The 14,484-nt window shown below is 38.0% G+C and overlaps 1 protein-coding gene across 1 annotated transcript; it reads right to left on the bottom strand.

Annotated features, from left to right (window-relative positions):
* Positions 1 to 1,361: 1,361 nt before the first annotated feature.
* ZNF227 (zinc finger protein 227) lies at positions 1,362 to 14,484 on the bottom strand. The gene is made up of 7 exons (XM_069457582.1): positions 14,426 to 14,484; positions 13,905 to 14,083; positions 9,854 to 9,920; positions 9,355 to 9,416; positions 7,855 to 7,981; positions 6,937 to 7,020; positions 1,362 to 3,484 (listed from the first exon to the last, which is right to left on the bottom strand). The coding sequence occupies exons 4-7, from the start codon at positions 9,412 to 9,414 to the stop codon at positions 1,362 to 1,364; spliced, it is 2,394 nt and encodes a 797-aa protein (XP_069313683.1). The 5' UTR covers positions 9,415 to 9,416; positions 9,854 to 9,920; positions 13,905 to 14,083; positions 14,426 to 14,484.

The following is a 14,484-nucleotide window of genomic DNA, read 5'->3' as shown; positions in this document are numbered from 1 at the left end:
AGAGTCCTCGTGCCAAAAAATGCATCATTTAAATCCAATCATGAAGAAACCTCAGGCAAATCCAAATTAAGAGACATTCTACAAAATAACGTCAAAAATATCAAGGTTATTAAAAACAGTGAATGAGGTAGTGATTCAGATTATAGGAATGTGTAATTCTTAACTGGACTCTAGCCCAGAAAAAATAATATAATAAATATATTATTGGGACAATTGACAAAATTTAAATAAGGTCTGTAGATCACATAGTGTTACATATCAATATGATACTTTCCTGAATATTGTACTGTATCTGTATAAGTAAATACCCTTTTTATCGGGAGAACACAGTTAAGTATTTTGTGTCAGGGAAAAGATGTCTGTAACATACTCACATGGGTAAAAAAAAAAGTGTATGTATACACAGGTAGCAATATGTATGTGCATGTGTATATACACACTTATATATCTAGAGAGAATGATAAACATTTTAACTGGTGAATCTGGGTAAAAGGTATATGGGAGATTTTATATAATTTTTATCATTTTTCTGAAAGTCTTAAACTTCAAAATAAGAAGTTTAAAGAAATGTAAAAATATATGAAGCATAATTTCATTATTTAGAGATAACTAGAAATACCTATTTATCTATGCTTTTTAAAAAATAAGATTACACAAAAATATGTTTTATGTTTTTCCAGGTTAATATATTGAACATCTTCCAATATCCATAACCAAAAATTTATCTTTTCCCATTTGATGTTTGCATAGTGTTCCATTAGACTGGTATACCATAAAATACTTTGGCAATCCAACTGATTGTTTCTATGTTTGCTATTAAAACAACGATGCATTGAACATCCTCTTATAATATATGTCTCTGGCAGATACAAATTTACTTCTGAAGATCAAAAATTCATCTCTGGAGATCTAGTCCTTAATTTTAACCCTATATACCACATCAAATATTATGAATCCTTAGCTACAGGAAATTTTTAGTCCGTCATTTTATTCATTTTTATAGCTTTACAGCTTTAGTAAAAATAGTAACCATAAATATAAAATGAAAAGGAAAAATAATCCAAAACCTCCCTGACCAAAAAACCAGTTAGTATATGGCAAATATCCTTTCTCACATTATCTTCAGGCAATATATTCACATTGACAGACGATCATTTATTCTAATTGGATCTTACCATGAGGGTCACACTCTGTATTTCTCCCCTAAATGAGTTCTAGTCCTCTTATTATGGCTCTGTTATAGAAAGATTCTGAGTCTGAAGAATCCCCTTCCGCTCTCAATACTTTCATAGGGTTTAACACCAGCTCCAAAAACTTGAAGATGGGCATTGTGCCAAAATTTGATAACACACTTCTCATTTCTAAAGCTTTTTGCCAGTATGGACTTTCTGATGATATATAAGACGTGAACGGTGCTGGAAGTCCTTATCACATATATCACATTTGTATGGTTTTTCTCCAGTATGGACTCTCTGATGGACTTGAAGACGTGCTCTCTGACCGAAGCCCTTACCACACTCTTCACATTTAAAGAGTTTCTCCCTGACGTGAACACCCAGATGGACTCGAAGATTTGAGGGAAGACTGAAGGCCTTACCACATTTCTCACATATATGGGGTTTCTCCCCAGTGTGGACCCTCTGATGATGGCGAAGATTCAAGTTCCTACCAAAGCCTTTCCCACACTGCTCACATTTGTAAGGTTTTTCTCCAGTGTGGCCTCTCTGATGGTATATAAACTGTGAACTGTATCTAAAGCCCTTTCCGCACACGTCACATTTGTAGGGCTTTTCCCCAGTGTGGACTCTCTGATGGGACTGAAGACCAGAGGACTGACTGAAGCCCTTACCACATATACTACATTTGTATGGTTTCTCTCCAGTATGGACTCTCTGATGTACTCGAAAATCTATAGCCTGACTGAAGCTTTTATCACACTCTTCACATTTATAGGGTTTTTCTCCTGAGTGAACTCGCTGATGAGCATAAAGATTTGATCTCCAACTGAAGCCCTTCCCACACTCCTCACATTTATATGGTTTTTCTCCAGTATGAATTACTTGGTGCAGTTTAAGATTTGAACCGTAACTGAAGTCCTTACCACACACACCACATTTATATGGCTTCTCTCCAGTGTGGACTCTCTGATGGGTTTGGAGCTTTGAGGACTGACTGAAACCCTTCCCACATGTTTCACATTTGAATCGTTTCTCTCCAGTGTGGACATTCTGATGGACTTGAAGATTTGAAGCCTGACTGAAGCCCTTGCCACACTCCTTACATTTATAGGGCTTCTCTCCCGTGTGGACTCTGAAATGGATGTGAAGATCTGTATTACGGGTAAAGCCTTTCCCACATGCCTCACATTTGTATGGCTTCTCTCCAGTGTGGACTCTCCGATGGCAGATTAAGGGTGAATTGTGACTGAAGCCCTTCCCACACACATCACATTTGTAGGGTTTCTCCCCAGTGTGGACTCTTTGATGAATGTGAAAATGTGCAGCCTGAGTGAAGCCCTTCCCACACTCCTCACATTTATAGGGTTTCTCACCCCTGTGGACCCTCTGATGGACACGGAGGTTAACACTCCAACCGAAGCCCTTCCCACACTCTTCACATTTGTATGGTTTTTCTTCAGTGTGGACTCTCTGATGGCATTGAAAATTTGAACTTTGACTAAAGCATTTACCACATTCCTCACATTTATAAGGCTTCTCTCCAGTATGAGTTCTGTAATGAATGATAAGACCCGTGCTACTACTGAATCCCTTGCCACAACTGTCACACCTATAGGACTTTTCTCCTGTATGATTAGATTGATAAGATGGCAAAGAACTGCTACTGAAGCAATCACCAGATTCATGACATTTATCAGGTTTTTCTCCTGGGGGAATTCTCTGAGTTTGCAGACGTGAGCTTGGACTGAAGCATTTCTCTCCTATATGAACGTTCAGACGTAGGGGAAGCACTGAGCTGCAACTGAAGTCCTTTCCACACTCACCACGTGGCTGGGTTTTCTCCAAGGGTAATTGCTGATCGGAGCCATCACTAGTGCTCTTGCCACATTCATTACATTTGTAGGATTTTTGTTCTGTGTCAGTTTTAACATGCTCACTAAATGGCGACTTCTTCATGAAGTCTTCACATACATGCGGGTTATTTTTCACATCGATTTGTTTACCTCTACTCTGATTCTGTGACTCATTCAGATACGTATTCACCTGAGACTCCTGGGTTTTCAAGATTGAAAACTCCTGATTTTCAATATAAGTAGAGCTATCTCCTTTATGATTCATTATAGTGTTCACATTTTCAGAAACCTGAATGGAGTCACCTTGCAGTAAGTGGGAACTCTTTCTCTGAAGACACCTGGTTAATTCACGTGCAACTTGTTTCCAGATTTGCCAGCAGGATAGCTCTTCATGTGAAAGGTATTTTAATGCAAATTTTCGAAAAGTCTCCATCTTATTTTGATTCTTGCTGCCTATGGAAAAAAAAAGCAATATTCAGAGGTGACAAGTAAATGCTTTGTTCAGAAACATCAGGATTTCACACTTAGGCCATGGCAGAAGGCCTTAGTAAATCAGGGGAAGAGTCACATTGTTCTTTGGGTATAAGCAAAGAGTGGGGTCAACAGGCTCCTACCCACTAAATGTAAATGTGACCTATTTAGAATCATAAGTCTAACAATTTACTATGAAAACTAAAAGCTCGAAATGAAATGGCTGCAGGGCAACAGACAATCCACACTCCAACCTACATCAGTTAAAAGCTCACTTACCTTTTCCTCAGTTGGCGTATGACGAGAGGGATTCTACTACCTAATCAGGTTAGAAAAGTTCAGACTGTCGGCATAAAATAGTATTTTAAGTCCTGATGGAAATTATCCTCCAAGAGTAAGTTAGGGGAAGCAGTTGGAATAACAACATACATTGTTCTAAAACCTGGTAGAAATCCAGGTCTTTGTACAAAGAGTAGAAAAAGGAAAGCTAATCTTGTACGAGGAAGAACTTGAGAGAGGAAAGAAATAGGGCATAGTGCAGACTCCCAAAGCCAACCCTGAAAAGGAAGAGAAGGAAGGAAAGCTACATTCAGCGTAGGAAGCTTTCTCCCAGAGAGCCGAGACTCTTGCTTGTTCTCTCACTCCTTTCAGGTCTATGCTCAGGATGTAAAATATAGTTCTTATTGAGGGTCGTGGTTAAGAATATATGAAAGACCTTGGCTTAAAATGTTTGGGGGGGTGGGGGTTACCAAGTCCTTAGTCAAATAATTAATTTGCTTAAATGGAAGGTTATATTCTAATAATATAAATGCTCAAAAAATGTCAACAGATATGCACACGTTTCTGGACATGGCAGGCTGAATAATGACCTTCCCAAAGATGTTCATATCCTGAACCCTGGAACTATGAATATGTTAATGTACATGGCAAAGAGAACTGCACAGATATGATTAAATTAAGCGTCTTGAGAAGGGGGATTACCCCGGATGATCCAGATAAGCCCAAAGTACTCACAACAGTCCTTATAAAAGGGAGGCAGCAGGGAAACCTCCCAGATTTCACTCTGTGCATCTCTCCCTTTTGCTGGTTCTAATTTGTATCCTTTTTGCTATAATTAAACTATAATTATAAATATAGCACCTTCCTGAGTTCTATGAGTCATTCTAACAGATTATTATCACAGGAACCCCCAAATTTGTAGCCAGTTGGTCAGAAGTGAGCGAAATTATCTGGGAATCCTCAAACTTACAGCTGGTGTTGAGGGCGGTCCTATGGGGAACCTAGTGTGGCCTAACTTCTGATGTTTAGTGTCAGAAGTCATTGCAACATATAAACAGCTTCTCACATTGCCTGTGCTATCAGAAAAGATTAATACCATTAGGATGCAAATTATACAGGAAAAATGATTTAGAAATTCTGCAATTTTCTTTTCCTAATCAGAAGTCTCCTCATCTCTACAGGCATGTTAGTGCCTTTGGACTTCTGGAAATGTCCAATTAAAAACTTCTAAACAACTACTGTATGTAGCTTACATAATTGTTTAGGTATTAGAGGGAAGGGAAAGTGGTAAAGGGGGAAGTTGGCTGTGTGAATGAGGCTGTTTTCACCAATGAGAAGCCAAGTTGAAATTGCTACAGGGGAACTGATGAAATGTAATGCCTGCCATATTAGCACTGATAATTTTTGACAGTGTAGTTATACATTTTAATAACTGTGAATAGCTTTTATCTTCTAAGGTTAGTGGGTTTGAATCTTTACATATCCAAAGATGTCTAAGAAATTAGGATTATGTTAGACATTCATTGGAACACAATGTTAAAAAATAATCCATTAATCACACCAGTGTATTCTAAACCTATGAGCTATCTCTAGGAGTAACAGGAATGTAAGATCAACTTGTCTCCATTCTCTGTAAGTTTTTTTAAGAATCTTTATAAAAACAAGCTCTTTAATTTGTGCTCCCCTAACCTATAAAGAATGTTTTAAAATATTATTTTATATAGAGTATGGTTGCAAAATCCTGAAATATATTGATGATAAAAGGTCAAAAAAAAAAAAAAAAACCTTTTGAGAAAGGGTGCCAGAAAATGCTACCATATTTGTTAAAAGAGATTTTTGTCTATTATGCAAAAATGAAAAATGATGATACTTAGGATAATTCCCAAGATTAAGGTTGCATATAAAAATGCAACCAGTAAAGTGAGGCAAGTTCCTAACACTCCTGAAGACATCAAACATGAGACAGCATGTAGACCTAAAAAGGAGAGATGGACCAAAGAAGATGGATTATATCCCTCAACTACTCACAGAATTCAGGGCCTAGTCTATCATGTTAGCAGATAAGCCTCTTTGGTTTATTTTTGGGGTGGAGAGAGAGCATATAAATTTATATCCTGTAGGAATAACTAATTTTTACTTTTAGTTTCTAAATGGATAAGCCTGAGAAATATGCAAATTAAAGAGAAAGGAAACAAGGGGAGAGAAAGGAAAGGGGACAAAAAGTGAAGTGAAAAGGGAAGCTGCGAGGGGCAGGAGAATGGAGGGCAGGAAAAGGCTAGCTGGGTATATAGATGAGGTGCTCTTCCTGGATGGAAAAGGCAGGTGTCGTAGGTTAGGAGAAGCTATAAGGAGAGCTTCTTCATTCCTATTCGAAAGAATAATTATTTAAATCATTCATTCATTCATTCAACAAGTATTTACTGAGCACCTAATATGCGGAAGGCCCATCAGAGGCTATGAGTAGACAGCAGTGAACAAAACCACCAGAATTCCTACTGCCACGGGGAGAGAGAGATGATGAACAAGTAAATATAATATGTTCTTAGGTCAGGGGGTGATCAGTGCTTAGATAACAAAACAGGCTAAGGGGATGGAGAATGAAAGGAAGATGATATTTTAAATAAATGTGGTAAATTTAAACACAGAAGGCCTCTCGAATGAGATAAAATTTGACTAATGACTTGAGTGGAGTAAGGAAGGGTAAACTCTACACCAAGGCAGAGAATGGAGCTAGTGAAAGGCCGTGAAACAGAGAAACTCAGTGTCTATAGGAAATGGGTAGCCAAGATGGCCAGGATGATCTAAGCGAAGGGAAAGGGATACAAGATCAAAGAGAAACTTGGTGAGGAGACCAGATCAGGTAGGGTCTTGCAGTCTTGTAGAACAACTTTGAGTGAAAGGAAGGCTGTGGAGGGTTCTGAGCAGAGGAATGGGATAATCTATTTGCGCTTTTCAAAGAAGCACTCTGGCTACTGTGTCGAGAATGGATTATAGGAGTGCAAGGGAAGAAGCATGGAGACCACTGTGGATGCTGTTGTCATAATCCAGGCAAGCGATGACAGCACTTGGACAAGGGTGGTAATCACAGACATGGCAAGGTGCAGACTAGCTAGTACCTGAAGGAACGGCTGCATGGTTCTCACCAGAATGTCCACTTCTTTGGGTTTCTGTTTCCATTATCCAAAGCTTTTCTTCCACTTCCAACTGGGAAACCATATCTGGTTTGAAGGGAAGATGCCCTATGAAAAGATAGAGATATATATACTTAAGATGAACACACAACCAAAATACATTTTTGTTTGTATCCTATAATCCTCAGAACCTCTAAAGTGATATTTTGAGAATTTTTTGGATCAGGAACTGCAATAAGAAATTTAGGTCATGGCCTAGTTCATGTATATATATAGATCCAATTAGTTTTAGCCAATGTCTGTTTTCATTACATTTCTAACACTGTGTCTGACACCACTCAATGAAAAATGGTCAGTTTTTCTTGTAATGTGAATGGTTCTTGATAAGGAACTCTGACATTTTCTATCCCTTCCATTTTATTCTATTTCATTGAAAAAAAAATAGCAATATAATGCACTAAGTTGACTTCATGACCCACCAATGGGTCACAACCATACTTCGAAAGACAAAGTATAGAAGTTGTCCACTTACAGTTCATTTAAACAGGGTTTCTCAACTGAGGCTCTGCTGTTTTGGACTGGCTAATTGTCTGTTGTGGGGCTGACCTGTGCATCGTAAGGAATTTAGTAGCATCCCTGGCAACTACCCATTAGATGCCAATAGCACCCCTCCCCCAGTTGTGACAACCAACTGTCTCTAGACATTCCCAAATGTCTTCTGGGGACAAAATCACCCCTGATTGAGAACCAGCAATTTAAAAGGACAGAATTATGCCTGAGCAGAAATACCAGAAAAATCTATCACTGTTATCCCAGGGATTAGAATAACTTTTGTCTTCAAAAGCAGGGAACCACTTCGAAAAGTCCAAAGCATTGAACAACTGAGCACACAGGGACTCTCAAAGGAGTTCAAGTTAAGTGTCAGATGGTGCATGTCCTCACCCACTGCAACCAGGTTCTTGAAATTCTCCACCATTACATCTCGGTACAGCTTCCTCTGGGCAAGGTTCAGCAGCCCCAACTCCTCCCTGGTGAAGACCACAGCCACGTCCTTGAATGTCACTGCCTCCTATAATATCAAGCACACGTAACCTCAATCTTACAACCAACCTCCATGGAAAGAAGGGCAGCAGAGTGGGGATGTAGCTCAGTGGTAGAGTGCATGCTTCGCATGTATGAGGCCCTGGGTTCAAACCCCACCCATTAAAAAAAAAAAAAAGGGGGCAGCATCAAGAAGCATAAAGACCCTTACAAACCAAATGTTACAGATTCTGAGGAATACTGCAATGACAGACAGAAAGGGCTGGTGAGACGTTTAAGTACCAGACCTTAAACTATGTATGTGTAGTTGCTTTGATGAAATAAATTAACATGAAAAAGAAACAAAATAGATGAGTGATGAAAACATACACACACAGGAAGAAAAAATATAGCTCTTCTCTGAAAACATCTCATACTTGGATGTTCTGTTTACAAAACAACTGAGGGAACCAACATGAAATTTAAGACATGAACCTCTTCAGTTTAGAGTTCCTAAAACTTTAAGGACAAACAATGCGGAATTCCACCAGAATTCCTTTTTTTTTTTTTTTGAGACAGAGTCTCGCTTTGTTGCCTGGGCTAGAGTGAGTGCCATGGCATCAGCCTAGCTCACAGCAACCTCAAATTCCTGGGCTTAAACGATCCTACTGCCTCAGCCTCCCGAGTAGCTGAGACTACAGGCATGCGCCATCATGCCCGGCTAATTTTTTCTATATATGTATTTTAGTTGGCCAGATAATTTCTTTCTATTTTTAGTAGAGACGGGGTCTCGCTCTTGCTCAGGCTGGTCTCGAACTCCTAAGCTCAAACAATCCACCCGCCTCGGTCTCCCAGAGTGCTAGGATTACAGGCGTGAGCCACCACGCCCGGCCCCAGAATTCCTTTTTGAGGATAAAGGTTGTATGTAGAAAAAGTATAGCTGCATTTACTTTAAAGTAGTAAAATTCTAAAATTCTCTGAAAATCTGAATAAAGAATAGCTTTTTTGTTTGTTTGTTTGTTTGTTTAAAGGATATTGCAATTCAATGGCACTTAAAATGCAAGTGATGTAATTAAGTGAAGAAAGCACAATATAAAATTTCATTTATTCCTGTATTGCAAAGACAGAGTTACAAATCCATATGAAAAAGGATCATGGGAAAGTCAAAAAAAGCTAATTTACAAGCAAAGCAGTAGTGTAGACTATTTTTGATTATTTTAAACTTTCTATTTTTTTTTCAAAGATTGTTTTGTAAAATAGTAAAGGTGATAAACTAAAACAAAACATACACACATCTGCCATACTACATGCACTGAAGATACGCTATTTTCTTTAACCTTCCCAAGGAAGAGAAAAAAATATGCCTAATGTTTAAGAAATTAAATCACATCTTAAGGAGACAGAAAAGAAAAGCTTACTTACCTGAAACTCGGTCATTTTCTCCTGCTCCTTCTGGGGAAGGTCAGAGTCATGAGAAGGCATAACTGGAGAAGACCAAAGAAGCCGTGAGAGTCAGGCCAGAGCTGCCATTAGCTCACATGGATCTTTGTGGGAATTGTACAAGAGTGGCCCTACATCCAGACAGACGCAGCCACATCCAGCCTGATAAGCAGAACATGGACTGAATTCCAGCTACTAATAGGACTATCAGCTCAGTATCATTAGACAGTGAACAATCTGCATGGGCAAATGCAATATCCCTACTTAAGGGTTTCTGATCGTGGGGATGGTAGGAAATGAAAGAACATAATAGCACGTGGGATTAAAAAAAAAAAAATGGGCTCTAGAATCAAGTTCCTGGGTTTAATTCCTAGAAATGATACTTATCATCTGTATAACCTTAGAGATATTAAAAAATCTCTATACCTCAATTCTTTCACCTGTACAATGACAATAGGGTAAGAATTTAAATTGTACCTACCTCATAGGGTTGTTCCAAGGATTAAGTGAGTAGGTGGAAAGTTCTAAGAACCAGGAATCCCTTTCTGCTACAAAAAAAAAACCAAATGATTCTAGAACTGATTAGGGGAGAGGGAAAAAAAAAAAAAGCAGATGATACACTGTGCTTGCAAATATTGCTTTCCTATGAAAGTCACCTTTAATTCCTGAAAAGCCTAATTTTGACTTAAAATTTCTTCTTACTTAGTAATTTGTTGTCCAGCTAGTACTATTTTGTTGATACTGGTATTAGTATTCTAGAAAGTATGGTTTCAGGTCAATTTACTTCATGAAGCCAGAAAAAGATCACTGGTAAATCCCTTTTATCCTATGTGCATGGAGATAAAGAAAAACACATAGCAAAGAAAAGGTAAAAAACAAACAAACAAAAAAAATCAAGAAACATGAAAGATAAATTGAAAGGCTCTGACATTTGTCAACAGGAAAGTGAGAAGAGGAGAATGGAGAAAATGGTAGTGTTATTAATAATTTCAAGAGATAACTGCTGAGAATTTCCCACCATTGATAAAAGACACGAGTTCACATACAGAAATTCTGAAGAGTATAATTAAAAATACAGGCCGGGCGCGGTGGCTCACGCCTGTAATCCTAGCACTCTGGGAGGCCGAGGTGGGCGGATCGTTTGAGCTCAGGAGTTCGAGACCAGCCTGAGCAAGAGCGAGACCCCACCTCTACTAAAAATAGAAAGAAATTATATGGACAGCTAAAAATATATATAGAAAAAATTAGCCGGGCATGGTGGTGCATGCCTGTAGTCCCAGCTACTCGGGAGGCTGAGACAGGAGGATCGCTTGAGCTCAGGAGTTTGAGGTTGCTGTGAGCTAGGCTGACGCCACGGCACTCACTCTAGCCTGGGCAACAGAGTGAGACTCTGTCTCAAAAAAAAAAAAAAAAAAAAAAAAAAAATTAAAAATACATATACTCCTAAACAAATCACAGTAAAACTCAGGAATGCAAAAGACTAAACAAAGAACTGAAAAGAACAAAAACAATCTTCAAGCTTGAAGAAGAAATAGTTTACCTAAAAGAAATGACAATTAGAATGACAGAAATAGGGTAACAGGAGACTTAAAACAAGTGACTGTTATCTCCAAAGTAAAGAAACAAAATAATTGTCAACCCTGAATTCTATGTTCAACTAAATATTTACATGAAGAAGAAACAATATTTTAGCTGAACAAAAATGAAGAAAATTTATAACTATGTGAACCCTGAAAGATGGACTTCAAGAAGCAATGGTAAGAAAATATTTGTAAATATACTGGTAATATAATAATCTTTGTTTAAAAAAAACCTCCAAGAATTATATGGCAAATTTTGAGGGTGGTTATAGTAAAACATAGACTTATAACATAGCCTACATTAAAACAAACAAACAACCAAAAAAGTTACATCATCTAATTTTAAGTATTTTTTAGTCTCTATATTTTTCAGAATAAGAATACATGCTCTTAGCTTTAACTGCTTGCAAAAAAAAAAAAAGGAGAGGAAAAAAAAGAGAGGAAAAAGAGGAAAAAAGAGAGGAAAGAGAAAAAAAAAGAGAGAGAGAAAAAAGAATACATGCTGAATAAATTTAGCATTTGTTGAGAAAGAATAATTTTTAAAAGTTAAAAGAATGACCTAAGACCAAATTCAAAACCAGTTGAGCACAAATAAAAGAACAAAAGGAAGCAATGCAAAGCATGTAAACACACACACACATACACACAGTAGAAATATACACATACATATTAACAGATTATCTCAGACTGCATTAAAAAAAAATCCAACTATATTCTAAGAGACAGTGCTAAAATATAATGACAAAAAAAGTCTGAAAGAAAAGGATTAATGTAACATACTGATTAAATGCCAAAAGAAAGCTTTGGTTTCAGAGGTCATGGTAGAATTTAAGAAAAGGTGACCTGATGTTTGGGATATGTTTAAAATACTCCAGTCAAAAAATAGGGGACACAGATAGTTTGCAACAGATGTTGAAACTAAGTGTTGGTTATGTGGGATTCACTATACTAGTCTCTTTACAGTTGTATATGCTTAAAATTTTCCCTAATATATTAATAAAAAAAAACACTACATAGAATACCAAACCCATTTTGAGAAACATCCATAGCAAATACTAAAGAAAAACATATTTTTATTATAAGTAATTTTTTGTTTGCTCATTTTATATTTTCTATGTTATCTCTAACATCACTGTCAAATATTGAGTCACATATGTAATTTAAAATTTTCTAGCAGTGCCATTTTAAAAGGGGAAAAAAAAACCAAGATAATTTTAACAATATATTTTATTTAAGCCAATTTATCCAAAATATAATCATTTCAACATGTAATCAATACAAAATATTATTGATGAGCCACCTTCCACTTTTTTGTACCATCTTTAAAATCCACTGTGTATTTCACATTTATAGACCATCTCGATTTGGACTAGCCAAGTGTTCATAAGGTACACGTACATGGCTTATAGCTACTAGATTGGATAGTGTACCTCTATAATCAGCATTCGTTTCTTCTATTAACTAGGATACGATCTATTTGACAAGGAATGAAATTAAATAAATGAAATCTTTTAGAATTTTTTCCTAAAACTCCAAAATTCATCAATGTAGCTTTTCCAGGTCTTCCACAGTAAAGTCCACATCTAATTTCCCAGGACTGATTTCATTTAGCCATATGAATTACCACTTAGGATAACTGAAGGTGACTATATCATTGGGGTTAAGATCACAGGCTCTTAAAAAACACTACTTGGGGCCAGGCACGGTGGCTCACGCCTGTAATCCTAGCACTCTGGGAGGCCGAGGTGGGCGGATTGTTTGAGCTCAGGAGTTCGAGACCAGCCTGAGCAAGAGCGAGACCCCATTTCTACTAAAAATAGAAAAGAAATTATATGGACAGCTAAATATATATATAGAAAAATTAGCCAGGCATGGTGGCGCATGCCTGTAGTCCCAGGTATTCGGGAGGCTGAGGCAGGAGGATCGCTTGAGCCCAGGAGTTTGAGGTTGCTATGAGCTAGGCTGACGCCACGGCACTCTAGCCTGGGCAACAAAGTGAGACTCTGTCTCAAAAAAAAAAAAAAAAACCCAAAAAACACTACTTGGCTTCAATTCCAAATCCACCATTAAGTTGAATGACTGGGAAAGTAACATAAGCTCTCTCTACCTTATTTTCCTCATCCTTAAAATAGGGATAACAACATGTCAATGGAAAAGAAGCCAAACTCTGTAAAATAATTTTAAAGAGATTTATTCTGAGCCAAATTTGAGGGCCATGACCTGGAGCCATGCCCAAGAAGCCTTGAGCAAGTGGACTCACTGTGGTTGGGTTACAGTTTGGTTTTATACATTTCGGGGAGACAGGGGTTACAGGTAAAGTCACAGATCAATATGTGGAAGGCAGACATTGGTTTGGCCGGAAAAGGTGGGCCATCTCGAAGTGGCAGCTTACAGATTATAGGTGGGTTTTAAGATTCTTTAACTTTAAATTGGTTAAAGACATGAAGCTTTGTCTAAAGACTTGGAATGTTTTAAGATAATGAGGTTTGTTAATCAGAGACCAGCCACCGGACATACACTTGTGTAATTTGAGGACCTGCAGGTTTGTCTTGTATACCCTTAGGCCTGTTAATGGGTTACAGAGGATATCTCCAAGAAGGGAGGGGGAAGGATGAGGAGGCATGTCTGACCTCCCTCCTCATGGCAGGCAATTTAGTTCTAGGATATTCTCTTGGCCAAGAGGGGGTCCATTCAGTAAGCCGGTGGCGGGGAGGTTTAAGATTTTATTTTAGTTCACAAACAAGACCTACTTCCATATAGTCCATAAAAAATGCTTTAACATCTAAATGGTAAGATGTTATTAATAGTTCTCATTGCTAACTGCCTCTACCCAATCTCACATTTACTCAACAAATAGGTCATCAATTTCCAGTAGTAATTTACTACTGAGTGAAGGAAACTTGATTAACTGAAAAGAGAAACGACAGAACAGGTACATTCAGTAGTATGTACCTGGGGCTCTACCGTGAGAAGCCAAGAAGTTTCTCCTTCCTCCTCTTTCCGCATTCGGGGGCGGTGAAGAAAAAGGCTTCGAGAAAAGGCCGTAGCGAATTGGCACGACAGAGTCTATGCCCCGGATAAACCGCAGTGAACACCCTTGGGCACTGGTGCAGGATCACTCAAAATCCTTCCTTAAAAAAAAAAAAAAAAAAAAAAAAAAAAGATCAGTACAATTTGGGAAGGGCTCGGTCTCCTAATGGATGTGACAGAGGACCGTGACATTCTCCTTGAGCCCTGATCTTGTTTCTCTCTTCACTGGGGCTTCCAGTAAAAACTGCGTTTGTGAGGAAATAACTGTATCAACATCAAAAACCAAACTGGTATCAGCTGCCGCCAACCGTTTTAAGCTTTTGAAATACATTGTCTCATTTAATTCTAATGACATCCCTACCCAGTACCTACCATCTTACTGCTATTTTACAGATGAGGAAACTAGAGCGCAGAGATAATAAGTAACTGGCTATGCAGCATACCGATGCAAGTAGCACTGCTCGGTAAGCAGGGCAGCAGAGCTGACGGAATCCAAACTTCC

The sequence above is a fragment of the Eulemur rufifrons genome, chromosome 24 (assembly GCF_041146395.1).
Source record: "Eulemur rufifrons isolate Redbay chromosome 24, OSU_ERuf_1, whole genome shotgun sequence".
NCBI lineage: Eukaryota > Metazoa > Chordata > Mammalia > Primates > Lemuridae > Eulemur > Eulemur rufifrons.
The sequence above is the reverse complement of the archived record's forward strand: the minus strand, read 5'-3'. Positions and strand labels throughout refer to the sequence as shown.